The 24,094-nt window shown below is 48.7% G+C and overlaps 7 protein-coding genes across 8 annotated transcripts; 5 read left to right on the top strand and 2 right to left on the bottom strand.

The window, feature by feature from the left end:
• The first annotated feature begins 36 nt into the window (after window positions 1–36).
• Window positions 37–6,365, top strand: LOC117147538 (Golgi resident protein GCP60). The gene is made up of 4 exons (XM_033314472.1): window positions 37–282; window positions 341–768; window positions 974–1,426; window positions 1,486–6,365. The coding sequence occupies exons 1-4, from the start codon at window positions 153–155 to the stop codon at window positions 1,903–1,905; spliced, it is 1,431 nt and encodes a 476-aa protein (XP_033170363.1). The 5' UTR covers window positions 37–152; the 3' UTR covers window positions 1,906–6,365.
• A 1,322-nt stretch (window positions 6,366–7,687) lies between these two features.
• Window positions 7,688–9,599, top strand: LOC117147539 (probable tRNA N6-adenosine threonylcarbamoyltransferase, mitochondrial). The gene is made up of 2 exons (XM_033314473.1): window positions 7,688–7,910; window positions 7,966–9,599. The coding sequence occupies exons 1-2, from the start codon at window positions 7,726–7,728 to the stop codon at window positions 9,008–9,010; spliced, it is 1,230 nt and encodes a 409-aa protein (XP_033170364.1). The 5' UTR covers window positions 7,688–7,725; the 3' UTR covers window positions 9,011–9,599.
• A 513-nt stretch (window positions 9,600–10,112) lies between these two features.
• LOC117147540 (cdc42 homolog) lies at window positions 10,113–12,254 on the bottom strand. Its single transcript, XM_033314474.1, has 3 exons — window positions 12,113–12,254; window positions 11,099–11,409; window positions 10,113–11,037 (listed from the first exon to the last, which is right to left on the bottom strand). The coding sequence occupies exons 2-3, from the start codon at window positions 11,384–11,386 to the stop codon at window positions 10,750–10,752; spliced, it is 576 nt and encodes a 191-aa protein (XP_033170365.1). The 5' UTR covers window positions 11,387–11,409; window positions 12,113–12,254; the 3' UTR covers window positions 10,113–10,749.
• Window positions 12,255–12,636: 382 nt separating this feature from the next.
• LOC117147541 lies at window positions 12,637–13,493 on the top strand. The gene is made up of 2 exons (XM_033314475.1): window positions 12,637–12,761; window positions 12,822–13,493. The coding sequence occupies exons 1-2, from the start codon at window positions 12,739–12,741 to the stop codon at window positions 13,117–13,119; spliced, it is 321 nt and encodes a 106-aa protein (XP_033170366.1). The 5' UTR covers window positions 12,637–12,738; the 3' UTR covers window positions 13,120–13,493.
• A 739-nt stretch (window positions 13,494–14,232) lies between these two features.
• LOC117148268 (moesin/ezrin/radixin homolog 2) lies at window positions 14,233–17,124 on the top strand. Of its 2 annotated transcripts, none has more exons than XM_033315582.1 (5): window positions 14,233–14,301; window positions 14,488–15,445; window positions 15,505–15,714; window positions 15,792–16,028; window positions 16,091–17,124. In XM_033315582.1, the coding sequence occupies exons 2-5, from the start codon at window positions 14,789–14,791 to the stop codon at window positions 16,892–16,894; spliced, it is 1,908 nt and encodes a 635-aa protein (XP_033171473.1). In that variant the 5' UTR covers window positions 14,233–14,301; window positions 14,488–14,788; the 3' UTR covers window positions 16,895–17,124. The 2 variants fall into 2 exon arrangements, with proteins under 2 accessions (XP_033171473.1, XP_033171472.1); XM_033315581.1 differs by lacking the exon at window positions 14,233–14,301 and adding an exon at window positions 14,309–14,382.
• A 1,842-nt stretch (window positions 17,125–18,966) lies between these two features.
• On the top strand, window positions 18,967–20,211 carry LOC117148270 (serine protease grass). The gene is made up of 4 exons (XM_033315584.1): window positions 18,967–19,236; window positions 19,291–19,333; window positions 19,397–19,581; window positions 19,650–20,211. The coding sequence occupies exons 1-4, from the start codon at window positions 19,011–19,013 to the stop codon at window positions 20,048–20,050; spliced, it is 855 nt and encodes a 284-aa protein (XP_033171475.1). The 5' UTR covers window positions 18,967–19,010; the 3' UTR covers window positions 20,051–20,211.
• Window positions 20,212–20,232: 21 nt separating this feature from the next.
• LOC117148269 (ubiquilin-1) lies at window positions 20,233–24,043 on the bottom strand. Its single transcript, XM_033315583.1, has 3 exons — window positions 23,709–24,043; window positions 21,890–23,363; window positions 20,233–21,807 (listed from the first exon to the last, which is right to left on the bottom strand). The coding sequence occupies exons 1-3, from the start codon at window positions 23,802–23,804 to the stop codon at window positions 21,731–21,733; spliced, it is 1,647 nt and encodes a 548-aa protein (XP_033171474.1). The 5' UTR covers window positions 23,805–24,043; the 3' UTR covers window positions 20,233–21,730.
• Window positions 24,044–24,094: the final 51 nt, after the last annotated feature.

Genomic DNA, 24,094 nt, shown 5'->3' with positions numbered 1-24,094 from the left:
TCAGTGTTGCAAGGCGAGCAATAAAATTACTTTAGGTGCGCAGCTGGCTGGTCACACTGGCAGCAGACGTCACAATATATTCTATTATTTTGTTTTGTGCGAAAAGTTAGCAGGCCAGCGAACGTGGACACTAGCCCACAAACAACGGCAGCATGGCGAGCGGGACAAGCGGCACAAGCAGCAGCGGAGCAGCCCAGTCGACGGACACGGCACCATCATCGGCAGAAAAGTGGGGCTTCCCTTTGATTGAGCTCTACCGCCTGGCATTCACGTTCTATAAGCGTAAGAGCAGAGATTCCGGCACTAGTACGCCAACAACGGCTAATCTCACATGTTGCAGGAAACTCCGGCAAGGCCATCCACCTGTCGTACGAGGACAACCTCAAGCTGATTGCCTTCAAGCAGCAGGCGGCGCTGGGCCCCTTCAACACGAGTCGCGCCCCGGCGCTGGGCGTTCTGGACGTGATCGGACGCGACCGGCAGCAGCACTGGCAGCTGCTGGGTGAGATAACGCGCGAGCAGGCGATGGAGGGGTTCGTCGACCTGCTGGACACAATGTGCAGCGCCTTTCGGCCGTACATTGAGGCCGTGCGGCAGGACCGCGACGAGACGCTGCGCAAGGAGCTGCGCCTCATGGAGCAGGAGAAGGAGGCACGCGAGCGACAGGAGAACGCCCAGCTGGAGCAGCTCGTGGAGGCGTACAAGGAGGAGCTGCAGCGCCGCCAGCTGCAGGACGCACTCAACAAGCAGACCTACCAGCAGTTTAAGGTAGCCCATCGATTTTTTCCACAACACACCGGCCCGGCCCTCTGCACCTGTTGTTGTGCTGAATAATGCATGATAATTACTGGTTGCTCGGCCTTGGCTGCGCTGCCTGCCATTGAAAAGGGGTCATGACCCAGTTCTCACGCAATTGCATGCCTGCTCCTGTACCATTAAGTTGGCCCTTCTAACACTTACACTCGTTCCACAGCTGTACGCCGAGAAGCAGTTCCCCGGGAACCCCGAGCAGCAGGGCGTGCTTATCCACCAGCTGCAGCGGGAGCACTACCACCAGTACATGCAGCAGCTTCATCTGCAGAACCAGAATCAGAACACAGAGGACAAGGGACACCAGGAAGCAGAACACGTCCCTGGCAATAACAACAACAGCTCCACCGACTTGCCCAACGCCATGGAAGGACTGAAGCTCGGTGAGGTCGAGTCACAGCAGCACCAGCAGCTGGCCGAGCAGCAGGACGGGCATGTAGAGCAGACGTTGGAGGGCGTTGGGCAGGAACAGCACGGCGAGGAAGAGTACGACGACTACGTCATGATCTGCCCGGCCAAGATCTGGACTCGTCCCGACATCGAGCAGTTTAAGACTGAGGTGTCTGCCGGCGATGGCGACGGCGTCATCACCATTGGACACGGCGACACGGTGACGGTAGGTGTCAATCAACTAATGACGAAACAAGACCTGTATTGACCGGCACAATTATGCAGGTCCGTGTGCCCACCAACATGAACGGCAAGTGCATCTTCTGGGAGTTCGCCACGGACAGCTACGACATCGGCTTCGGCATCTACTTCGAGTGGGCCAAGCCCGTGACCAACGAGGTGACCGTGCATGTGAGCGACTCCGACGAGGACGAGGATTGCGTGGACGAGGACTACCTATCCACCACCGAGGACCTGGAGTCGGGCTCGCTGTCGCAGGAGCGCGGCGCAGTTAACAACCCGACTGCTGCCCCCAAGGCACCCATTTCCATTATCGTGCCCATCTATCGGCGGGAGTGCTACAACGAGGTCTACGTGGGCTCCCACTCCTATCCGGGCGAGGGCGTCTATTTGCTGAAGTTCGACAACAGCTACAGCATTTGGCGCAACAAGACGCTGTACTACCGCGTCTACTACGAGCGTTAAGAGGCCAAAATGTATTTACTATCCACTAACTTAGATGAATCCTATCTCCGTACGAACGGCTCATGTGCAAGTCCGGAATAATCTGTATGTGCGTGTGCGTGTGGTTTTGGTTTTACGTGTGCGTTGCTGCAACTCCGGGAAACGAGCGGCGGGAAAAGACCAAGCCGATTTCAGACTTGTAATGACCCGCTTAATCACAGTAATACACGTTAGGGTTTATGGCTTGTAATGAGTTAGTTTATTTGGTTTAATAATATTCGCGCACCCACTCCGCTTCACAGTTCGCACCCCAATAATCCCTTCTCTCACTCCTCTGCTGGGCGATCGTTCGCGCCTGTCCCGTCGCTGCTCTCTCGATGCTTGGTTGTTGGCAATGCCGGTTGCCACATCCCTCCTTTATTGACGAGTTTTAGCTTTAATGGCGGCAGGGGTGGCTGGATCCCGAGGCCTCCTTCTGTGGGCTGAAGTACTGCGACCTCTGAAGTTGGTGTTGATTCCGGTAGGCTGGCATCTGATTGCGGCGTTGGGCAGGAGGCTGGATACGTCTGGCTAGCCGGGACTTTCTTAAGATGTGAGGCATTTCTTGTTAGTTTTCTACCACCCCCTTCGATCACCACAATGTTATTGTGTCGTTCTAACACCGTAAATTCCGTCTTGTCGAAGTTTGATGTAAGTTTGTTTGGGAACACTGCGTTTTTCAAAAGTACCTTGTCGCCCACTTCTATATCGACTTCCTTTGCCCCTCTTCTTTTGTCGGCTGCCTGCTTTCCCTTATATTTTCCAATAATGTCTTTATCTCTTTCCTCAGAGTCTAAGGTTTTCTCGTAGATATCCCCAACGCCTGGTATTTTGTCACGGATGACTCTGCTGAACATTAGCTTTGTGGGCGCTGACCCTGTTGTTCCATGTGGGGTTACATTGTACATCAAAATAAACTTTTGGATTTCCTCTTTGTAGTTTTTCCCATTTGCGTATGCTATTTTTAGGCGTTTCACAAGGGCTCTGTTCATGTTCTCAACTTCCCCGTTTGCTTGCGGCCAATACGGTGGGGTCCTAACCTGTTCAATGCCGCACGCTTTGCAGTAGTTAGAAAACTCCTCGCTTACATACTGGCGTCCGTTATCAGTTCGTAGGTACTCAGGATATCCCAGTCTACAAAAGATTTCTTTCATTGCCTCTATCAGGGTCGTTGAAGATATGGTTTTAAGAAACTTATGCTCCATATATCGTGAAAAATAGTCAATAAAGACTAGAACATATTCATTGTTAGGTAACGGACCTAGCAGATCCGACGCTACCCAAATCCACGGGCCAGTGGGAAAAGGATTTCTATCCATAGGCGGTGGTCGGATGTCTTGAGATACCAGGCAACAATCTCTGCAAGCTTTGACAAACTTTTCTGCCTCTCGGTCTATTTGTGGCCACCATACTTTGGACCGCAGGCGGCGTTTCATTGCTGTCTCGCCGGGATGACCTTCGTGGGCTAACTCCAGTATTTTCATTCTTAGAGATCTCGGCACGACTACTCGGTTTCCCCTCAACAGGAGCGAGCCAACCGCTGACAGCTCGTTACGAAACGGATAGAAGCTCACTGAACTATCAGGCTTCCAGGAGTCGTTTTCCAGGCAACCGATTGCGTCCATAATCTCTTCATCCCTCTTGGAAGATTCTGCTATTTCCGAGATTGTCATAGATTTTGGGATGGAGCTCTGTACGACGCGTAGGATGCTGTATTCCGTCCTGAGATCGATTGGTTCTACCGTAGATAGTTGGCAGAGACGAGACAACGCATCTGATATGTTGTCTTTTCCGGATTTATAGATAACGGTGAACGTATATGCCTGGAGTCGCAGCAGCCACCTTTCAATGCGGGCCGGGGGCTTGGATGTTGGTTTGAAAATGGCTTCCAAGGGTTTGTGATCGGTTACGAGTTCGAAGTGCAGGCCTGCCAGAAAGTAATAAAATTTCTCCACTGCCCAAACCAGTGCTAGGCTCTCCTTTTCCGTTTGGGAGTAGCGTTTCTCCACCTCCGACAGGGCCTTGCTAGCAAAGGTAATTATTAATGGTTCGTTGTCGACTTTGAATTGCAATAAGACAGCCCCAAGGGCAACCGGGCTAGCGTCCGCAATCACCCGAGTTCGATGTTTAGGATCGAAATATGATAGTTTGGGTACCTTGGATAGGAGATTCTTAAGGTTGTTGAAAGCATTTTTCTCGGCTTCGCCCCAGGTGAATTTGTTTTCAGTTTTCAGCAGTTTTCTTAGAGGATCTGTGTGACTTGCAAGGTCCGGAATGAACTTTCCGACGTAGGTTACCAAACCGAGGAAGCTCCGTGTTTCCTCTTTGTTCTTCGGGTCTCTGAAAGATCGGATGACGTCAATTTTCTCTGGGTCGACTTCTATTCCCTTGTCGGATAAAATATGTCCGAGGAATTTTAGTTTCCTTGTCTTCCAGATGCATTTCTCTTTATTCAGTAGGACATTATTTTCCTGGAATATCTCGCATACTTCTTTTACGGCGCTGTCGATTTCGAGGTCAGTTGCGCCAAAAATGATTATGTCATCGATGAAGTTCATGGCGTTAGGTACCGTAGATAACATCTGCTCCAGAAGGCGTTGAAAAATTTCGGGAGCAGAATTAACTCCAAACATCAAACGCTTATAGCGGAAAAGTCCCCTTGGGGTTATGAACGTTGTTATCTCCCGGCTCGATTCATCAAGGGCCACTTGGTGATAGGCGTCCTTGAGGTCTAGGCGTGCGAAGAATTTCGCCTCTTTGAGTCTGGTCATAAAGCAATCGAAAGTTGGTAATGGATAGTTTTCCCGTAGGATAGCTTTGTTTGCCAGTCGCATGTCGACACATAAGCGGATGTCCCCGTTCTCCTTAAACGCAAGCACGATGGGAGATATCCAAGCACTCGGACCCTTGACTGGTTCAATTATATCTCGACTCAGGGCTTCCCCCAGTTTTTCCATGACTTTGTCCTCGAGCGCTGCCGGGATTCGTCTCACCGGTTGTTGAACGGGTTTTACGTCATAATCGATAGAGAGCCTTACTTCAATGTTTTTCCAACTCGGAAAAGGCTCTATTTCTTCAATCCGGTTAATGTTTCTTCCCAGTCGGAGGACTTTTAACTCGATAGCTGTGTCTCGGCCCAACAGAGATTGTTCTCCATTTTCAATCACGTAAAATGAAGCAATCCCTTCGGCACCCGGCTCGACGGAAATTGGGGCCTCGAAAATACACATTACTCGAAGTAATTTATTAGAGGCATAGGCTCGGAATTGCTTTTCTGTATGGGTTCTTACGTTAAAGACTGTGGCCTTTCTCTTCACAAGCAGAGACCAGTCCGCGTGGCTGATAAGGTTAAACTTGCACCCCGAGTCAATGATTAAAGGAATTTCGCGGCCTCCCACTCGGCATCGTATGAACTCCTCTTCATCCTCGCTTGACACTCGAAAGCAATGTGCCTCGCCCTTTTTCAGTTTGGAGCTGGTGGCCTCCTCTTCGACAGATCGTATGTACGTGCGAGGCCTTTTTAGGTTATTCCTTTGGGACTTAGGGAATCGGCTGTTCAGGTTAGTTTGGCACTTCCTGGCATAGTGTCCAGGCTTCGAGCATTTATTGCAAGTCACATTTCTTGCCGGACATGATGGGTCATTGTGTGTGTGTCCGAATTTTCCACATCTGGGGCATTCCCCACTCTGCTTGAAACCACGATGTGCAATTTTACAGATGGGTTCCGCACTTGGTCTTGATGTCATTTCTTTTGATTCCTTGTTGATCTGCTCCTCAACCTGACATACTTCGATCACTTCCTCTAGTGAATTTTCCTTCCCCAGGAGTCTTTTCTTGAGGTCTAGAGGTGCCCACACATCTATAATTTTATCCTTAAGACATATATCCTCAATCTCCGCTTTTGAGGATCCAAATGCACATCGTTGCATTTGTTGACGGAGTCGCAGCAAGAAATCCCCAAAGCTTTCTGTGTCCAACGGTGTCAGACTTCTGAATAGATGTCTCTCAAACGTTGAGTTCTGCTTTGGTGAGAAGTGTTTATTTAGATGGTCGATGAGGATTTTGTAGATGTCTTCTTTATTTCCGTCGCAGGGCTCAACTAGCGCACCAGGTAGGGAGAATACTACTGACTGTAGCTGGACTCCTCCCAAAAGCAGTAGCTTACTCCTCTTCTGCTTCTCGGTAACAATGCCCTCGGCCTCGAGGTATATTGTAAATGCCCTCAACCACTTCTCCCATTCATTTCGGAGGATTGCCTTGTCGATCACCTCGCACAGAAACGGTTTAATGACACTGTCGGTCATTTTAAATACGGGACCTAGACTTGGGGTTTAAAAAAAATACATTATTAGATTTATGACTTGACTTGTAATTAATACCCGGCCCTCTTAGGAGCTTGTAATTATTACTCAGTCTCAGTTCAATAATACCTCCAATTTACATTTGGGGTTTAGTTGTTTAACTTTTTCCTTTTTAATTTTATTAATTCTTTTGGCTTGTGGAGAGAATACTGCTCCACCCGACCTTTAACCTTCTGTTTACCACTCAAACCGATTACTCAGCTCTTTTCTTACAAGCTTGTAATGTTATCTTTTTTTTCTTTTTTTTTTTATTAGATTCTTTTATACAAATTTTTTTTTTATTTATATATTTTCGTGTTCCGTTTCTTTTATTTTTTCTAAATATGCTTTGGCTTGTACCACTACTCAGCTCCTCTATTTAGAGCTTATAATGCGTACTCGGCCCTTGCAACTCTTTGGTTGCTAGAGAAATTTCTCAATCAATCACCTTTCAGGCTTGTAAAGAGTATTACTCTTTACCCGGCCTTATTAGTTATTTTTTTTTTTTAAATCTCCTGGTTGCTAGAGAGTGTCTCTCTAACTCACCTTCTCTTAAGCTTGCGAAGAGTAATCTCTTCACTCAGCCTATCTGTCGGAGTGCATGTGTGTTGGATGAGAGTGAGTGAAAAATTATGCATACAGAATCACTGATTCTGCTTTGTGCTTAAAGTCAGTTTATGTTGGCAACGTGCAATCTGCACTCCCGCAGCTTATTCTTTCTCTCCTCTTTCTTAACACTTTCACATATGTATATGCCGGTAAGCCCATTCAATCACACACACACTCACGTCCAGCCTATATCACGCCAGTCGTTTACCGTAATTTCGCGCCCTTTTCCCTAATTCATCAAATTTTCCAAGGTTTTAGTTATTATTATTATCATTTACCGATTTTTCCACTCGTCGCCAATGTAATGACCCGCTTAATCACAGTAATACACGTTAGGGTTTATGGCTTGTAATGAGTTAGTTTATTTGGTTTAATAATATTCGCGCACCCACTCCGCTTCACAGTTCGCACCCCAATAATCCCTTCTCTCACTCCTCTGCTGGGCGATCGTTCGCGCCTGTCCCGTCGCTGCTCTCTCGATGCTTGGTTGTTGGCAATGCCGGTTGCCACAAGACTAAACCAATTTTATTTATTATTTAGTTGTAACCGACGAAGACAAGTCCAAAATTCAATTTGAAACTAATAAACAATATAAAGACAACTGTAAATATTCACTTTTCGAAATCTCTGATCCTTGATTAAGAATAAATGATTCGCAAAATTCACATAGGAAACTTGTTCATACGACACAATTGTTATTAGCAATTTTGGGCATGGATCCTATTATTATTATTAAATAAAATTTGCATTAAAATATAGTTAAGAATTTGGCTCGTGTAAGGGGGCCTTAAGACTAACGGTCCCATGATCTGCTGGTTGTGCTTTCTATCGGTGCCTGGTCACACTGGCCATTATGCATGCACTTCGTAATTTTGCCGGCAATGGAATAGCAAATGCAATTGGCTGCGGATTCAGACGCCGGCTCAGCTATGTCCTGGGCATCGAGACCTCCTGCGACGACACGGGCATCGCCATCGTGGACACCACGGGCCGAGTGAGGGCCAATGTGCTGGAGTCGCAACAGGAGTTCCACACCCGGTGAGTGCTCAAATCTCCACATGCGGAGCCCAATGGTGAACTGAATCGATTGCAGCTATGGAGGCATCATCCCGCCCAGGGCCCAGGACCTTCACCGCGCCCGCATCGAGTCCGCCTACCAGCGCTGCCTGGAGGAGGCGCAATTGAAGCCGGAGCAACTGACGGCCATCGCGGTGACCACGCGTCCCGGACTGCCGCTGAGCTTGCTGGTGGGCGTGCGCTTTGCACGGCACCTGGCCCGTCGCCTGCAGAAGCCCCTGCTGCCCGTTCACCACATGGAGGCCCACGCGCTGCAGGCCCGCATGGAACATCCGGAGCAGATTGGCTTCCCCTTCCTCTGCTTGCTGGCCAGCGGCGGTCACTGTCAGTTGGTGGTGGTTAACGGTCCCGGTCGCCTAACGCTTCTTGGTCAAACACTGGATGATGCGCCCGGCGAGGCGTTTGACAAGATTGGACGGCGACTACGCCTGCACATTCTGCCGGAGTACCGCTTGTGGAACGGAGGACGGGCCATTGAGCATGCCGCCCAGCTGGCCAGCGATCCGCTGGCCTACGAGTTTCCGCTGCCACTCGCCCAGCAGCGGAACTGCAACTTCAGCTTCGCGGGCATCAAGAACAACTCTTTCCGCGCCATCCGCGCGCGAGAGCGGGCAGAGCGGACGCCTCCGGACGGAGTCATCAGCAACTACGGCGACTTCTGCGCCGGCCTGCTGCGCGCTGTCAGCCGGCACCTGATGCACCGCACCCAGCGGGCAATTGAGTACTGCCTCCTGCCGCACATGCAGCTCTTCGGTGACACCACGCCCACACTGGTCATGTCCGGCGGTGTGGCCAACAACGATGCCATATACGCCAACATCGCACACCTGGCCGCGCAATACGGCTGCAGGAGCTTCCGGCCATCGAAGCGGTACTGCTCCGACAACGGCGTCATGATCGCCTGGCACGGCGTGGAGCAACTGCTGCAGGATAAAGAGGCCAGCATGCGCTTCGACTACGACCGCATTGATATCCAGGGCAGCGCGGGATTCGCCGAGTCGCACGAGGAAGCTGTCGCTGCGGCGGCACTGAAATGCAAGTGGATACAGCCACTGGTTTGATCACTAGCCCCTCTTGTTTTTTATACATTCTTACAAAGAGCTATAGTATAGTAATAAATGAATCCTCCTTGTTCATTGTTGAATCTTATACAAATATTCCTGCTTGCTTAGAGCCAACTTTCTAGCTCTGGTGGCTTCCGAGATCTCGACGTTTATACGGACATGGCTAGATAATCGAAACATAGTTTATGGGAATGGAAAATCTTTCCCTCCACCTGTTGGCTACTTTTCCAGGAACGCAATAAGCCCTGCAGGTAACTGATATGACGACAGCTCTTTATCTCGAATCGATATAGAAATAAACACCCACAAGTGACTGTGCCATTCCTCGCCGATTTCTGGATGGTATATGGTATAAATGTTTATGGATAAAAGTGCATTCGCTTGTGCATCTTGGAGGGGAGGAATGACCCCTGGTTTTCATTTCAGGCAAGACAGTGAAGGGTTTCGTTTTGGATTTCGTTTTATTATAAGATATTATCTGAAATCAATAATGTTAAATCACTAAGGTCTAGAAAAAAAATGTAAAAATTGATAATGTATACATATAAAAATATTAAAAAATGCATTAGTTCGTATTTTCCTTTCATCTTTTGTTGTTTTTTTTCTGAACTACAATACAAATGTTTGTTGCTGTTGCCGTTGTTTTATTGTTTGTTATACTTTATGGATTATACATATTTAAATATATATATACTTTTATATAGCTTGCAGATTTCAGATGTGTGTTTGTGTTGTGGTTGCAACGCCTAGTTCGGTTCTCGCATCTCCCGCTGATCCTTTATCTCCTTTAGGTTCATTTAATTTACTTTTAATCATATTTCAATACTCATACGCTTAGTTTTATTACATAATAAGCTTCACTTTCACATCTGCATGCTAGCGAATTCCGTCCGACCTCCGCTGTTTGAACATTACGCGATCAGTTATCATAAATATTTAATATAATCCTCGCACGTTGCTCCTATCGGGACTACATCGACGTGGATTCCCTCGGATTTCATCGACTGAGGCAAAACGAATAAGTGCATGGTTCTTTTCGGATCCCCCCACATTCTGTTCTGGATTGTTTTGTTTATCGTAAATGTATATTTTTTGCTGCCTCTCCTTAATCGTTGTATATATATATATAAAGAAATATATATATATATATATTTATATATAAATCATTTGTTTTCGCTATATTGATATTGTGGTTTCTCTCCTTACTTAATTCGAAAATTGCGCCAAAAACATGTTTGCGAGCAGAAATGAATGAAGTCGGCTGGGTGGGTGTCGATTCGATTTCACCTGCTGGACAGGAGTGCATTGGCTGCGATTGGATCCTGGCGTGGGTTGGGGCTGAAGCTTGTGGGGCGGAAGACTGTCCCGAGTTGGGGGCAACTGCCCAGCCGCCTGGTCACAGTGGACAAAACATAGAAACCGACCGAAATACAGGGTAATTGGAGCTCCAAGGCTGGAGCACAGACACTACTGAAACAGATACGCGGACGCACGTAAGGGGAGACACAGACGGTGTGTGAGATGGAGAGAGTTGGATGGCGGCGAGGAGAAATAGCTCATGGAGTACTGGGCTAAACTGCGCTCCGGCAGAAACGATTGCAGAATAACGTAAATCAAGACATACATATATATATGGCTATATATTGAATGCTTCTCGACGATGGGAGGCTGGGAAGGAGTCATTGCGATAGTAGAAAGCCAGAATGAAAGGGATACCGCGTGTGGGGAAAGCAGAATTATAAGAATTTGCACTTCCTTTTCTTTGTGGGCTCTGGTGGCTCGAGGGCGGCCAGGATGGCCTCGTCGAATACATTTTTCAGGCCCTTCTGTGTCAAGGCCGAGCACTCCACGTACTTGACGGCCTTCAGCTCCTTGGCCAGCTTCTCGCCCTGCTCCATGGTGATGGGCTTCTGCTTGTTCTTGGCCAGCTTCTCCAGCGTGCTGGTCTCGTCGCGCAAATCAATCTGTGTGCCCACCAGCAGGAACGGCGTCTTTTGGCAATGGTGTGTAATCTCGGGCACCCACTGCAAATCCAAAATGACTCACTTACAGTCTCGCCATGGCGTGGAATAGTCTCGTACGTACCTTCTCCTTGACGTTCTCGAAGGAACTGGGACTGACCACCGAAAAGCAGACCAGGAAGACATCCGTCTGTGGATAGGAGAGCGGACGCAGCCGATCGTAGTCCTCCTGCCCGGCCGTATCGAACAGGCCCAGTGTGTAGGGCTCGCCGCCGATCATCACGGTGACCGCATAGTTGTCGAACACCGTGGGCACGTACTCCGACGGGAACTTGTTGGTTGTGTACGAGATGAGCAGGCATGTCTTACCCACGGCTCCGTCGCCGACGACCACGCACTTGATGGTTTGCATGTTGTGCAGAGGGGTGATGACTCCTGCGGATTAGTGGGGGTTAGTTTGCCGGATTACACTGGGGGGATGACTAGTGGGTGCGGCCTCCCTGCTCCTGCTCGTACTCCTGCCAGAGTGACCGTTCGCCAGCTGCGCCTTATCAACGAGGAGGAGCGGAGCCCAGGAGAGCGGGGCGGCCGTGTGTGTGCAATGTATGTACATATCTGGGCAGAATGAGCGATGACTCAAGCCGAAGAAAGAACGGAAAGAATGGAAAGCAACGGCGCACACAGATAAGCCGGACGGGCATCAGAAAATTCTGATTGGACACACACACACACTTGCGCGCAGGGGCGCAGCGAGTACGGCAGCTTGCGGTTGTGTGTGTGCGGTGCGTGTTCACTTGGTCTGATGCAGTTTTGGCTGCACTATTACTGGATTTATGATGGTTTCCTTGGTCACGGGACTGGCCGCCCAGTCAGCTGATGGAGCTGCCCCCTGTTTTCAGCTACAGTCGGATTTTAGACGGGACTTGTAGACGAAAAACTAATGAAATTTGGAAGCAATTATTTATCACACACGCACACTGCGGCACGGAACACACGCACACATGACACACACACACACACAGGCAGGCAGGCCCGTCATCGACATTTGGTTTTCATTCACTTTTCACTGGGCAATTTGAAACGCGTTGCGATCTATACGGCGGATGCTCGTTGCGGGCACCTTTTCCGCTTTACTTACAGTTACTTCAAATTTGCAACCGCTGTCGAATCGGTTTAGTTTTCCGCTTTTCTGGGCTGGGCTCGATACGTACGGAAAACTACTATTTCCTTTTGTGTTAGCGTTCTCTCTCTCCAGCGAGCTCTTTGCGTGCGAGTGACTAGCGCGGCGTTGCCACCCCGTCGCAGTACTCCCACCCGGCTTGCATCGCTATCGGTATGTTGGTATTTTCTATGGAAGTTCTCTGTCACTGTACGGGCAATATATCCGACCGATCGGCCAGAACGGGTCCAGTGAAGTGCAGTGAAGTGGGTGTGGGATATATGGAAGCAGCTGGCTTTGCTTAGCAGTTAAATTGCTTATAGAACATTCAGACTTTTGAATTCAATCTCTCCCACAAATTTTCTATTTCTCTGGATACAATATAATTTCTGCTATATATAATTTTCGGTTGCTGGTTGGTTTGGCTATTTATGATTTATATTAAAGAAAAAACAAACCTCGAATATTAACGGTATATTACAACACATTGGTATATTTCACCGATTTCGAACTTCGAGGTGGTCACACTGGTGGATATCACTGCTGTGAAACGGGGCAGGACAAAACAATTGACCAATAGGAACCGAAACCCACCCGGGATCGGAATGGCTGGATTTCTGAAGACAAGGTGAGTCTGACCAAGATAGTGAGTCCCAGCGCTAATCAAACGCACTCCATTCATCCGCAGAAAGCGCAGCCGGGAGGATGATTTGGCCTGCGAGTCGCCCCTGTCGAAACGCATCAACAACCTGAATCTGAACTACGAGGACGGAAACAGCAACAGCAGCAACAGCTGCAGCATTCCGCCACTGTCGGGTGGAGGAGCCACTGGTGGATCCGGTGGGTCCGATGCAGCCGGAAACGGTGTGGCGGCCGGATACGAGTACAACCCAGAACTGGGAGCCGAACAGAACCCATTTTACTACGAGAAGAACAAGGTGCTGTACGATCTGCACGTCGAGCGCATCAAGCGGAGCAGCCAGTAGCTAGTGACCATGGATTCCGGTGCGCGAGTCCAAGTCCTGGCACAGCCATTTAAGTGCCAACACGAGTTATCTGCAACAACACTCTGTAGTTAGTCTAAGTTTAAAGTAGTTCGCCTCCGTTCATTCTACTGTGCGCGCACGGATTTGGATATCTGTATCTGGAGTCACTTGCGTTTGTGTGATAAGCATTGTTTATTTGCATGGCATTAGCATCGCTCCTGATGCATCCACATAATAATAGTAGTATAAATCGAGCTAAGAGTCCATCAAACACGCACATGAATATACATAAACTAAGTTCATCGGTTACCATCCCTTCAATATGTATTTATAATCCTGCATATATACTTTATTCTAAGAATATTGTAAGAAAACCTCCATATCTTTATATTTTCCTATTTCGATGAAATACGATATCCAGGGGGGGTAACAAGTACTTTGCTGAGTCGGCGGAGATGGAAAATAAGCTAAAGGGACCTGATAAAACGAAAGCTGGACTCGTTCATTGTTTATATACGCATCTGCTGACATGGTCATTTTGACCTAAACATACCAACATTGACCTAAAATACAAGAATACGTTCAATAAACATTTTCATAGTATTACATCTCATCCTTATACAAATCTTTAAGACAAATATTGCGCTTCATTTCACTTAACTTCATTTTTCTTAATCGTCACAATTCAAACTTTTAAATGCGTATTTATGCCTTGACAGGGTGGCAACTCTATATAGCACTTTGTGTTATTTTTGTAAATTCATTGTTCATGAAAAAGCTGATAAAATCTATTAAGTATTACGCAGCATTCAAACATTCGTATAACTAAAAATGAGGGTACAATTTGAAAAAACATTTTGCGGTATATTTTGGTATTTGAAATAGCACTGCTTTGCCACTTTTTGAAAACTTTCGAAAAATGGAAATTTAATATATTTTTAAGGTTGTTCATATGTTTTCAAGTTCATATATTGACATTCCAATGCTTTATGACTTTTGAGATGGAAAACTTTTAGCATAATGATTCTTCCATAATATTGTAATGGAATCACCCTACTAAATATATAAGGCGTCTGCCAAAGCGGTATTTCCCCCAGCCCACGGCTGGTCACACTGCCTGTGTTTATGCCGCGCACATCGGGAATTGGTCGTACAATTGCGATTTGCGGTGCAAACAATCGAGTAAGTTGCCTATTCTCGTACTTCGTCGATGTGGAGACCCTTCTGGCGACTCTCAATCAGCTTCCACGCCAAAAAAGCTGGGTGAGCGGGTGTGTAGTGGGCGCCAGGATGCCGTGGCCACGCAGTTCTCAAATCGCAGTCCCGCATAAACGAAGAGCCTTACTCTTTCTTTCTTTCCGCTCACAGCCTTCAGCCCAAATTGCCATTGCCATTGCCCGGAGCAGCGAATTGGCTGCAAAATGAGGCAGTCCGCGATTAGCGAGGACCGCAGGAGCAGCAACCAGGAATCGGGCCACTAGCTGGCACAGGAGCATCAGAAGGACCAAGAATCAGAGTAGCAGGAGCAAGGGCAGCAACAAGTCCTCTGCACGCAACAGGTTATCACGAATTGCCCACAAGATCACTCAGTTCCGACTCCAATCCAATTGCATCTCACGCATCACATCACATTGCATCGAATCCAATCACAACACATCACATAATCGCGATGAGCCCCTTCGGCTCCAAGAAGAACCGCTCCCTGTCGGTGCGGGTGAGCACCTTCGACTCGGAGCTGGAGTTCAAGCTGGAGCCGCGCGCCTCTGGCCAGGATCTGTTCGACCTGGTGTGCCGCACCATCGGGCTGCGCGAGTCCTGGTACTTTGGGCTGCAGTACGTCGACACCCGCAGCAACGTGTCCTGGCTGAAGATGGAGAAGCGGGTGCGCGACCAGCGCGTTGAGCTGCACGCTAGCAATAATGTGTACGTGTTTAGCTTCTACGCCAAGTTCTTTCCGGAGAACGTCAGCGAGGAGCTGATCCAGGAGATCACGCAGCACCTGTTCTTCCTGCAGGTCAAGCAGAGCATCCTCTCCATGGACATCTATTGCCGCCCGGAGGCGTCCGTGCTGCTGGCCTCCTACGCGGTGCACGTGCAGTACGGGCCGTACGACTACGAGACCTACAAGGACGGCATGCTGGCCGGGGGCGAGCTTCTGCCCAAGGGAGTGACCGATCAGTACCAGATGACGCCCGAGATGTGGGAGGAACGCATCAAGACATGGTATATGGACCATGAGCCCATGACGCGCGACGAGGTGGAGATGGAGTACCTGAAGATTGCTCAGGACCTGGACATGTACGGAGTAAACTACTTTCCTATTACGGTGAGAGCCTTGATTTTCGCGTGATGCATCTGAATCTAATCGTTTGTGTTCCCCACCAGAATAAGAACAAAACCAAATTGTGGCTGGGCGTCACCTCCGTGGGCCTGAACATCTACGACGAGCGTGATAAGCTAACGCCAAAGACCACTTTCCAGTGGAACGAGATACGGCACGTCAGCTTCGACGACAAGAAGTTTACCATTCGCCTGGTGGATGCCAAGGTCTCGAATTTCATATTTTACTCGCAGGACCTCCACATCAACAAGATGGTAAGGAGGGCAGTTGTGACAACTGAAATATATGTATTTCCCATATTCATACTGCACTTGTACCGTGTGCTTTGCAGATTCTTGACCTGTGCAAGGGCAATCACGATCTGTATATGCGCCGCCGCAAGCCCGACACCATGGAAATCCAGCAGATGAAGGCCCAAGCCAAGGAGGAGAAGCAACGCCGCCAGATCGAACGCAAGAAGTTCATCAGGGAAAAGAAGCTGCGCGAAAAGGCGGAGCACGAGCGCTACGAGCTGGAGAAGAGCATGGAGCACCTGCAAAACGAGATGCGCATGGCCAACGATGCACTGGTAAGACTCACTCCGCAAAGTGGCTTCTGATCTATAATATTGACTTTCTTCCTGTATCCCAGCGGCGTTCTGAAGAGACCAAGGAGCTGTATTTCGAGAAGAGTCGTGTCAACGAGGAGCAGATGCAGCTGACCGAATGCAAGGCAAACCACTTCAAGACGGAAATGGACCGACTGCGCGAGCGACAAATGAAGATCGAGCGGGAGAAGCACGACCTGGAGAAGAAGATTCGCGACGCCGACTTCTATGTCCACCAGCTGACGGTGGAGAACGACAAGCGGGAGGCCGAGACTGAGAAGCTGCGCAAGGAGCTGATCTGTGCCAAGATGGCGGAGCGCGAGGCCACCGCTCGCCTTCTCGAATTCCTCAACAGCGGACGCAAGTCCTCCACGGACAGCCTGCTGACCGCTTCCAGTGTGTCGCACGCGGCCAATACGGCGTCCAGCATGGCGGCCATCAGTACACCCTCCCTCATCACTAGCAGCTCCACCAATGACTTGGAGACCGCCGGGGGCGCCGAGCTGACCACACACTCGTCGCACTACCTGGTGCAAGGTGACAACTCCAGCGGCATTTCGGACGACTTCGAGCCCAAGGAGTTCATACTCACTGACAACGAGATGGAGCAGATCACCAACGAGATGGAGCGCAACCACCTCGACTACCTGCGCAACTCCAAGCAGGTGCAAAGTCAACTGCAGACACTGCGCTCCGAGATCGCGCCGCACAAGATTGAGGAGAACCAGAGCAACCTGGACATTCTCAGCGAGGCACAGATCAAGGCCGGCGAGAACAAATACTCCACGCTCAAGAAGCTCAAGTCCGGCTCGACCAAGGCGCGTGTCGCCTTCTTCGAGGAGCTCTGACCTCCTCCGTCTCCTACTTTCCCCTCACCGGCACATCCGCCGACATGACTAATGCCCCATCCTAGCTGTACGATACGTTACGATTTGGCGTGTGTGCCTGTGCGCGTGCTAGAGTGTATGAGTGCCTTGACCGTAGTTGTAATATATCCTACTATAACATACTATACTTTATGTTTTTCGATCGTTCGCTCAAGCCGCTGCTGTAATAAACCAATTGCAAACGTACTGTAGATGTTTGTACATTCATAAACGCATCTAAACGTTATGGTAAGACTGCTGATACCTTTTATTCGGTTAAGAGTTTATTTGTGACATACTCATAGGTATGGTACATAGATATGCATAAAGTAGATGGGCGATTAGATCCCGTTATTTTCGGTAGAAGACATTCGCATTGTACAGGCAATTCTTTTTTCAACACCTTCCATGCAGTGCCACAATTCATCGCTCTTGAGAAACATCACAACCTCTCAGCGACGCCGACTCTCTCACGCGCGATCTCTCTCTTGCTAAAATTAAAACCAATAAACCGCAAAACAGAGATGAAAAAACGCTGAATCAAAGGACGATTAAAATGCGCTTAAACAACGGTGATTAATAGCCATGATTTTGCGCTCTTTTGACATTGACTTAGTGTTGATACCTTCCACAATTCAACGCTCTTGAGAAACATCACACTCTCTCACCGACACCGAAACTCTCGCGCGCGATCTCTCTCCCAAAAATGAAAAAACCAAAAACCGCTAAAACAGCGATGAAAAAACGCGGAATCGAAGACGATTGGCCCGTTAAAAATGAGCTTAAACAACGGTAATTATTAGCGATTTTTTTTCATACCGATGATTTCCTAGAACATGCAAAAGAACAAAAAAGCGGTGATTCACCGATTAAATGTCGATGACTGAAACTAAAGGGTTCCTTATCTACTCCTTAGTACTACGTTCCCCTTGCAGCACGGATTTCTTCTAGTTAAGTCTGAAAGTTGATTGCGATATCCTGGAAGTTACCTCCCCTTTCGCTGAGCGTGGTCGGTTTACTGAAGCTATCGTTTCTATCCGTATCTATGGTTGGTTCATGGATACGTCCTTGTGCCCTCAACATACATATATTCGGCATGGCAGATAGAACTCATTATTAGGATAGAAGAAGAAGAGCATTCCGCGGCAACCTCGCTGAGATCATGTATATTCTATAACGCATTGCAACAGGCAGATACATACATGCACATAACTTTTGCGGATGTAATCCCAGAGGCTATGGATACCACTATGGTCTGTCCATCCGATTCCATGGTGTCTTAGTTTTGTTGCCATGTATTTTCTGCCAGCTCGTTTACATACATATGTACATATATGCAAATCGGAACGGAAATGCTGTGTATCCTCTAGCTTAAAAATGAAAGTGGCGCAAATTAAACGAAGGAATATTTATTATATTTTTTCAAGATTTCAGATAAAGGAATTACATTTAACATTAATCTTACTATAGATATATACATACCTGTATACTATAGATTATGCCCAAAGTTTAACTGCAAGGGCACTAAATCTTTCTAATCTCCGTATTTATTATTTACTTGAGGAAATTTCCCATTCGATGTGAGAGGCGGATCACTTAAAGGTATAGGGTTTAGACCTGAAGAGTACTCCGACTCGTTCGCACCATCAGTGTATCTTTGTCTAATTCAAGATCTTCATAGGGTGTTTACCTTATACGTTTTGTTATGTTCCGTTATTACGCGGGGTAGTTATAATTAGAGAACTTTACTTAGAGTTTAAATAACGGTATAAACTTAATATTATATAATAAATATACGAAATGTCATAGTTCAAATGAAAATATATATGTATCCATCCATATTGATTTCTGCTATTCCAATTAATCCCATGAATAAAAAATCCCAAATTAATCAATTTTTTATGAGAAATAAATGTGAGTAAATGTATGGGTATGGATGTGGCATGTGTTCCAGCCAAGATTTCATCGAAGCACGCGTAGAACACAGCCAAATTTGCAACTTTCGCAGAAGTGAGGAAAATGCGATAAGTGGCAACAACAACAAATAAATAAAACCCAATGGCACAGAGTTCGGTTTCCATTCGGGCCTCGAGCTACAATGAAGAAAGTCATAGCGGCACTCCTGATCCTCTGGGCCTCGCTATTCCTGGGATCCCGAGAGGGATCGGCTTTCCTGCTCGACGCGGAATGCGGAAGGTCGCTTCGAACCAGGCCAACTTGGAGGAGTTACATTGGTAGCAGGACTGACGCACTGGCCAATCCTTGGATTGTTTCGGTGATAGTGAAGGGCGAGGCCAAGTGCAGTGGATCGCTCATCAATCATCGTGAGTGTTTGTGTCTTATTTAGCTCACGCAAGGCTAACTTTAAACCATTCCAGGATTTGTTTTGACGGCGGCACATTGCGTATTCAGAGAAGCCATGTAAGTCCTGCCCATTCGCCAGCATGTGTGGTCATCAACCCATTACCCAATCTCTCCCTGTAGGCAGGTGCACTTGGGTGAGTTCGACGCCTGGAATCCTGGACAAGATTGCAGCTCGGGTGCTCGCTCACCAAACGCATATTGCGTTCGGGTCGACGAGAAGATCGTGCACACCGGATTCGGCGAAACACAAGCCCAACGGTACGACATTGGCCTACTCCGGATGCAGCATGCGGTGCAGTACTCAGGTAATTGAGTGGGATATATCCAGTCGTTGCCCTCGGAAGTCTCAGCCAGAACTGCCTTTCCCCTTTAGACTTCGTGCGCCCCATTTGCCTGCTCATCAATGAGCCAGTGGCGACCATCGACCGATTCCAGATGACCGTCTGGGGCACCACTGCAGAAGGCCATCGGAGCATACCGCGGGTGCTGAAGCATGCCGTTGGGGAGCGCATCGATCGCGGACGCTGCAGCTTGAAGTTCCAGCAGCCGGTGGACGAGTCCCAGATATGCGCCCGCACTGAGACGAACGACGCATGCAGAGGTGACTCCGGTGGCCCCATTAGTGCGGAGATCCTCTACGGGGGCAGGTATCGCACCTTCCAGTTCGGCATCATCAGCTTCGGCTTGAGTTCCTGTGCGGGCCTAAGTGTCTGCACCAATGTGACTCACTACGTGGACTGGATCTGGAATGCTCTGGTCATCTCGTCGGCATGAGCACATTGTGCGTATTATATGTATATGTATAAGTTATTATAAACGTTTAAGCTGCAGTAAAGATTGGGAATAGCAATTAGAGAGTACTGCCTACTAGCTAAGCCAACGTGGGTGAGCTGCTTCGATCCGGGTGCTTTGGAAGTAGATGAGATAGTAGAGAGTAAAAGACGAGGTTGGCTATAATCTAAAACCAAAGTAGCTTTATTACGTTTTCAAACATGTGATCATTTACATTTAATTACTTTGCCTCACTTTCTTCACTAAACAAATAAACGTAGTTCCACTAGTCCACTAGCCCAGCTGACCAAACAACCACCCGGCCAGCCAGCCAGCCAGCCGGCCGGCCAGCCAATCCCACGATGAAGTCGGCCCAGCGGACGAGCGAGGCTATGTGGGGTAGCACTTACAGGGTATACACTGAATCCATATCTTATATAAACGGCGAGCGCGCGAAGGAAAGCTTTTCGAAAGTGTGTGTGATTGATCGGAAATGGGAACCCAAATGGTCGGTTATAGGTTTTATATACGAAAGCTTAGAGTAAATTACATTACAACTTATTGTTGGGGCTTCCTCTCTTTACTAAGGAGTTTTTATTTGTTTTATAGTTTTACGTCTTTTGTTAACACCATGGAATATTTTGATATATATATATGTATATATATATATACCTATATACACACATTAACTACAGTAGATATCGTTAGCATGCAAATCGCCTGTGTGCAACAACTTTTTACATTTGTATTCCTCTGAACGGGACGTGGGATAATAACGCTTGGAGATTGCTCTTATATTAACGAATCGATAACCATTTTGATTGACTACTTGTATTGCTCGTATGCATTGGCCAGCATTCCCAAGACAACGTCTTCGCATATAGCCGATATCTACTGTACGTTTGTCCCGTTTGCAGCTGTTTGCAATTTCCAGAACGTCTTCGGATCGCGAGAAATGGAGAAGGACTGCGGCTGTAGCCTACTAGCACCCGACTAAAACTAAACTGCCTGACCAGAACACAGGACACATACTACGCCTCTGATCTCTGTGCCGATTCTTCTTTCTTAAGCACAAAACTGGAATTCACGTGTGTTGGCGACAAAATAGTTATTACATTACTAATGACAAAAGAGCACGTGCCCGTTTAATTTTATTGAAAATCAACGAAGTTCTCCGATAGGAAAATGCGTTATTTCGCTTGAAGTGTGTATGAAGTGATTGGGCGTGCAAAACTATGCGTTCGGTTATAGCATTTCCGCTTAAAGGATTCTCCGAGCTCACGAAGTGTAAATTATTAAAAAAAAACTGATATCAACTACGAAAGTGCTGACACTTTGGTATGCGATCCCTACCTAACATTCTCACCGGCGTCAAATCATCCATTTATCTCTAGTATCTCTGCGATCTTGAGGCTCCTATGCTCGTGTGGGCCACCTGTTTCTGTGTTGAAGGTGTTGGTATGTTGGCATGTGGGTATGACATTTCCGGCTTGATGGGGAAACAAGCGATCAGCAGCGCTGACCGTGGAATTTTTGGGCGGAGGGTGTGTGTTTGGGTTTAGGACCTGTCCTCCTATCTTGTCGTATTCTCATTCGCGTTCTCCAGGGTTGTAGTGGTATATATAGTTGTAGTTCGTAGATATATAGACAGATTGTGTACAGTTTGGTTATGGCTTAGCCTTGTTAACTCAAGGACAACTGGTTGAGGGACAGCAGTCGCTCCACCGCCGCATTGATGTCCCCGAAGGTAGCGATCAGAGCTGCAAAAAAACAAACACAAGAGAGCGGATTAGAATCATCGCACAGGGCAGGCGACCAAGACCCTAGACCTAGGACACTCACCCTGCAAGTTGGCATCACGGTTGACAAAGCCCATTGCGTTCAGCTGCTCCAGCTGCGACTGGTAGCGCACCTCCGGCGGCTGTGTGTTGTCCGCGTTGTTCGACATCCCGTTGAGCATGCGCATCATGAAGTCGTTGAAGAGCTGCGCGTTGGGTCCACCGCCTGGAGCCAGGTTTGGAGCGCCGGTGCCGGCGTTGAGGCCGCTGCTCGGCGAGACATTGTTGGTGCTGGAACCGCTGTTGCCCCCGCTCCCATCGCCGCTGGCTGGATTCGTTCCGGTGCCGGCGCCGGCGCCCGGTGGTGGCGGTGGAATGCCCAGGGTGCCAACGAGACCTGGGGCCGCGCTGCGCAGCTGCTCCATGCCCTGCTGGATCTGCAGGATGGCGTTCATTGCGTCCGGGTTGGTCAGCATGTTCATCACCTCGGGGTTCTGCATTTGGGCCATAAACTGCGGCATCATCTGACGCACCTGCTCCTGCAGGGCGGGATTGTTAGACATGAGCGGACTGGTGCTCAGCAAGCGCGAGGCCATGTCCGGGTCCTGTGACATGGACTCCATCATGGAACGCGTGTACGGCGCGTTCAGCAGGTTCTGCATCATGGCTGGGTTGTCGGCCATCTGCTGGAGCAGGCTTCGCATGGCCGGCGTGTTGAGCACATTGTTCGGCGGCAGATCCCCCGTCGGATTGCCGGCGCCGGAGCCACCGACTGTTCCATTGGTTCCCGAATTGGCACCGCCCCACGGATTCGGCAGGGGATTGCGGTTCTCGGTGCCCTGCTGCGGGTTGTTGACTCCCGAACCGCCGCCGTCGACCAGGCCGGCAAAGGGGTTGCGACCAAAGGATTCTGTGGCCGCGTTCATCATTGGCTCCTGAATATCGCGGTAGATGCGCTGCAGGGCGCTATAGCCGCCCGGCACCGACTCCAGGTTCGACATGGCGCGGTCGTGCGAACGCATCAGCTCCTGCAGCATCGAGGGATTGCGGGCCAGCTCCATCGTCTGGCGCAGCAGGTCCGGATTGTTAAGCATGTGCGAGATCTCGGGATTGCGCTGCATCAGGTCATGCATCTGCGGATTGGACGTGATAAGCTGACGCATGGTCTCCGGGTTGTTCATCATCTGCTGCACCATCGGGTTGTCCATCAGGGAGCGCAGCATGTCGCCGTTGTTGAGCAGCTCGTTCTGCATGCGCGCCTGCAGATCCATGAACGTGTTCGATCCGGCCCCAAGTGCCTCCATTCCGGCCAGGCCACCGAATTGATTGAGGCCGAAGGGCGTTTGGCGCACGTCAGCCGGCTGGCGGGCCGGCTGCTCGTTGTTGCGCGTCGGCGCCTTAATCACCAGATGCACCGTCAGGTTGTCCTTGATGTTGTGCATCTGAAGGTTGTCCGTGTCCTTCATAATTTTGCCGGCAAAAATGAGCACGAGCTGCTCGGGCTCCGCCTCAAACTTTTGTGCAACCAGAATTTTGAACTGTGGGGCGAGAATGGTGTGATTGTTGTCATTATAATGTGCCCATAGTCTAGTTCCCCTTTCAATTAAATGTGCGTTCCTATGCCCCTGCTTCAATTTATGTGTGTTAATGGGAAGAAGCCCAATGGGAACTGAGCAAAGTGCACTGTACCAGATGCGCGTGTTGTGTGCGGCTTAGGCAAAGTGCACTGTACCGCGATTACGGGCACTAATTTCCCAATACTTTCGGGGGTGTGGGCAAAGATCAGGGAGGGAGGGAGGTTGTCCATCGCTATGAATGGAAGGGTCCAGAAGGGTTTGGCGAGCCAGCAACCAAGTCAGGCGGGTCACGTGCTCCGTACTTACATCTTTTATTCCAGAATCTTCGTCAACTTCGACCGTTTTCTTGTCCTTTGGCGTTTTTACAACCACGTTGATGCGCTTGCTGCCGCCTTCCGCCATTTCGATGGTGTATTTGGGCTGTTTTCGTGTAATTCAATTTGCTCCGATGTTTCTAGATGTTATCACGTCTATAATTTGTATGTGTTCCCGAAAATATACGTGTTTTCACCCTAAATTATTTCCCATTTGATGAAAAGTAATTCGTCACTTTCTCACTCACACGGACACACACACACTTACGCTGGATTTCGATTTTGACTTTTACACACGCCAGGGCTGACGTATCAACCACCAATCGATAAATCGATAACGGCCAATTAAACGCTTTGAACGCGCCCAAACACGCTGCC

The sequence above is a fragment of the Drosophila mauritiana genome, chromosome X (genome assembly GCF_004382145.1).
Source record: "Drosophila mauritiana strain mau12 chromosome X, ASM438214v1, whole genome shotgun sequence".
Lineage (NCBI taxonomy): Eukaryota > Metazoa > Arthropoda > Insecta > Diptera > Drosophilidae > Drosophila > Drosophila mauritiana.
Note: the sequence above shows the minus strand (reverse complement) of the source record. Positions and strands in the feature narration are given on the sequence as shown.

Coding starts and splice junctions, on each gene's coding strand:
- LOC117147538 (XM_033314472.1), top strand. CDS start 153: ATGGCGAGCGGGACAAGCGGCACAAGCAGCAGCGGAGCAGCCCAGTCG. Junction 283..340: donor GGCATTCACGTTCTATAAGC/GTAAGAGCAGAG, acceptor CACATGTTGCAG/GAAACTCCGGCAAGGCCATC. Junction 1,427..1,485: donor GACACGGCGACACGGTGACG/GTAGGTGTCAAT, acceptor ACAATTATGCAG/GTCCGTGTGCCCACCAACAT.
- LOC117147539 (XM_033314473.1), top strand. CDS start 7,726: ATGCATGCACTTCGTAATTTTGCCGGCAATGGAATAGCAAATGCAATT. Junction 7,911..7,965: donor CAACAGGAGTTCCACACCCG/GTGAGTGCTCAA, acceptor AATCGATTGCAG/CTATGGAGGCATCATCCCGC.
- LOC117147540 (XM_033314474.1), bottom strand. CDS start 11,386: ATGCAAACCATCAAGTGCGTGGTCGTCGGCGACGGAGCCGTGGGTAAG. Junction 11,038..11,098: donor TCGAGAACGTCAAGGAGAAG/GTACGTACGAGA, acceptor TTGGATTTGCAG/TGGGTGCCCGAGATTACACA.
- LOC117147541 (XM_033314475.1), top strand. CDS start 12,739: ATGGCTGGATTTCTGAAGACAAG. Junction 12,762..12,821: donor GCTGGATTTCTGAAGACAAG/GTGAGTCTGACC, acceptor ATTCATCCGCAG/AAAGCGCAGCCGGGAGGATG.
- LOC117148268 (XM_033315582.1), top strand. CDS start 14,789: ATGAGCCCCTTCGGCTCCAAGAAGAACCGCTCCCTGTCGGTGCGGGTG. Junction 15,446..15,504: donor TAAACTACTTTCCTATTACG/GTGAGAGCCTTG, acceptor GTTCCCCACCAG/AATAAGAACAAAACCAAATT. Junction 16,029..16,090: donor GCATGGCCAACGATGCACTG/GTAAGACTCACT, acceptor CCTGTATCCCAG/CGGCGTTCTGAAGAGACCAA.
- LOC117148270 (XM_033315584.1), top strand. CDS start 19,011: ATGAAGAAAGTCATAGCGGCACTCCTGATCCTCTGGGCCTCGCTATTC. Junction 19,237..19,290: donor TGGATCGCTCATCAATCATC/GTGAGTGTTTGT, acceptor AAACCATTCCAG/GATTTGTTTTGACGGCGGCA. Junction 19,582..19,649: donor GCATGCGGTGCAGTACTCAG/GTAATTGAGTGG, acceptor TTTCCCCTTTAG/ACTTCGTGCGCCCCATTTGC.
- LOC117148269 (XM_033315583.1), bottom strand. CDS start 23,804: ATGGCGGAAGGCGGCAGCAAGCGCATCAACGTGGTTGTAAAAACGCCA. Junction 23,364..23,708: donor AAGATTCTGGAATAAAAGAT/GTAAGTACGGAG, acceptor CTCGCCCCACAG/TTCAAAATTCTGGTTGCACA. Junction 21,808..21,889: donor CCGTGATGCCAACTTGCAGG/GTGAGTGTCCTA, acceptor GTTTTTTTGCAG/CTCTGATCGCTACCTTCGGG.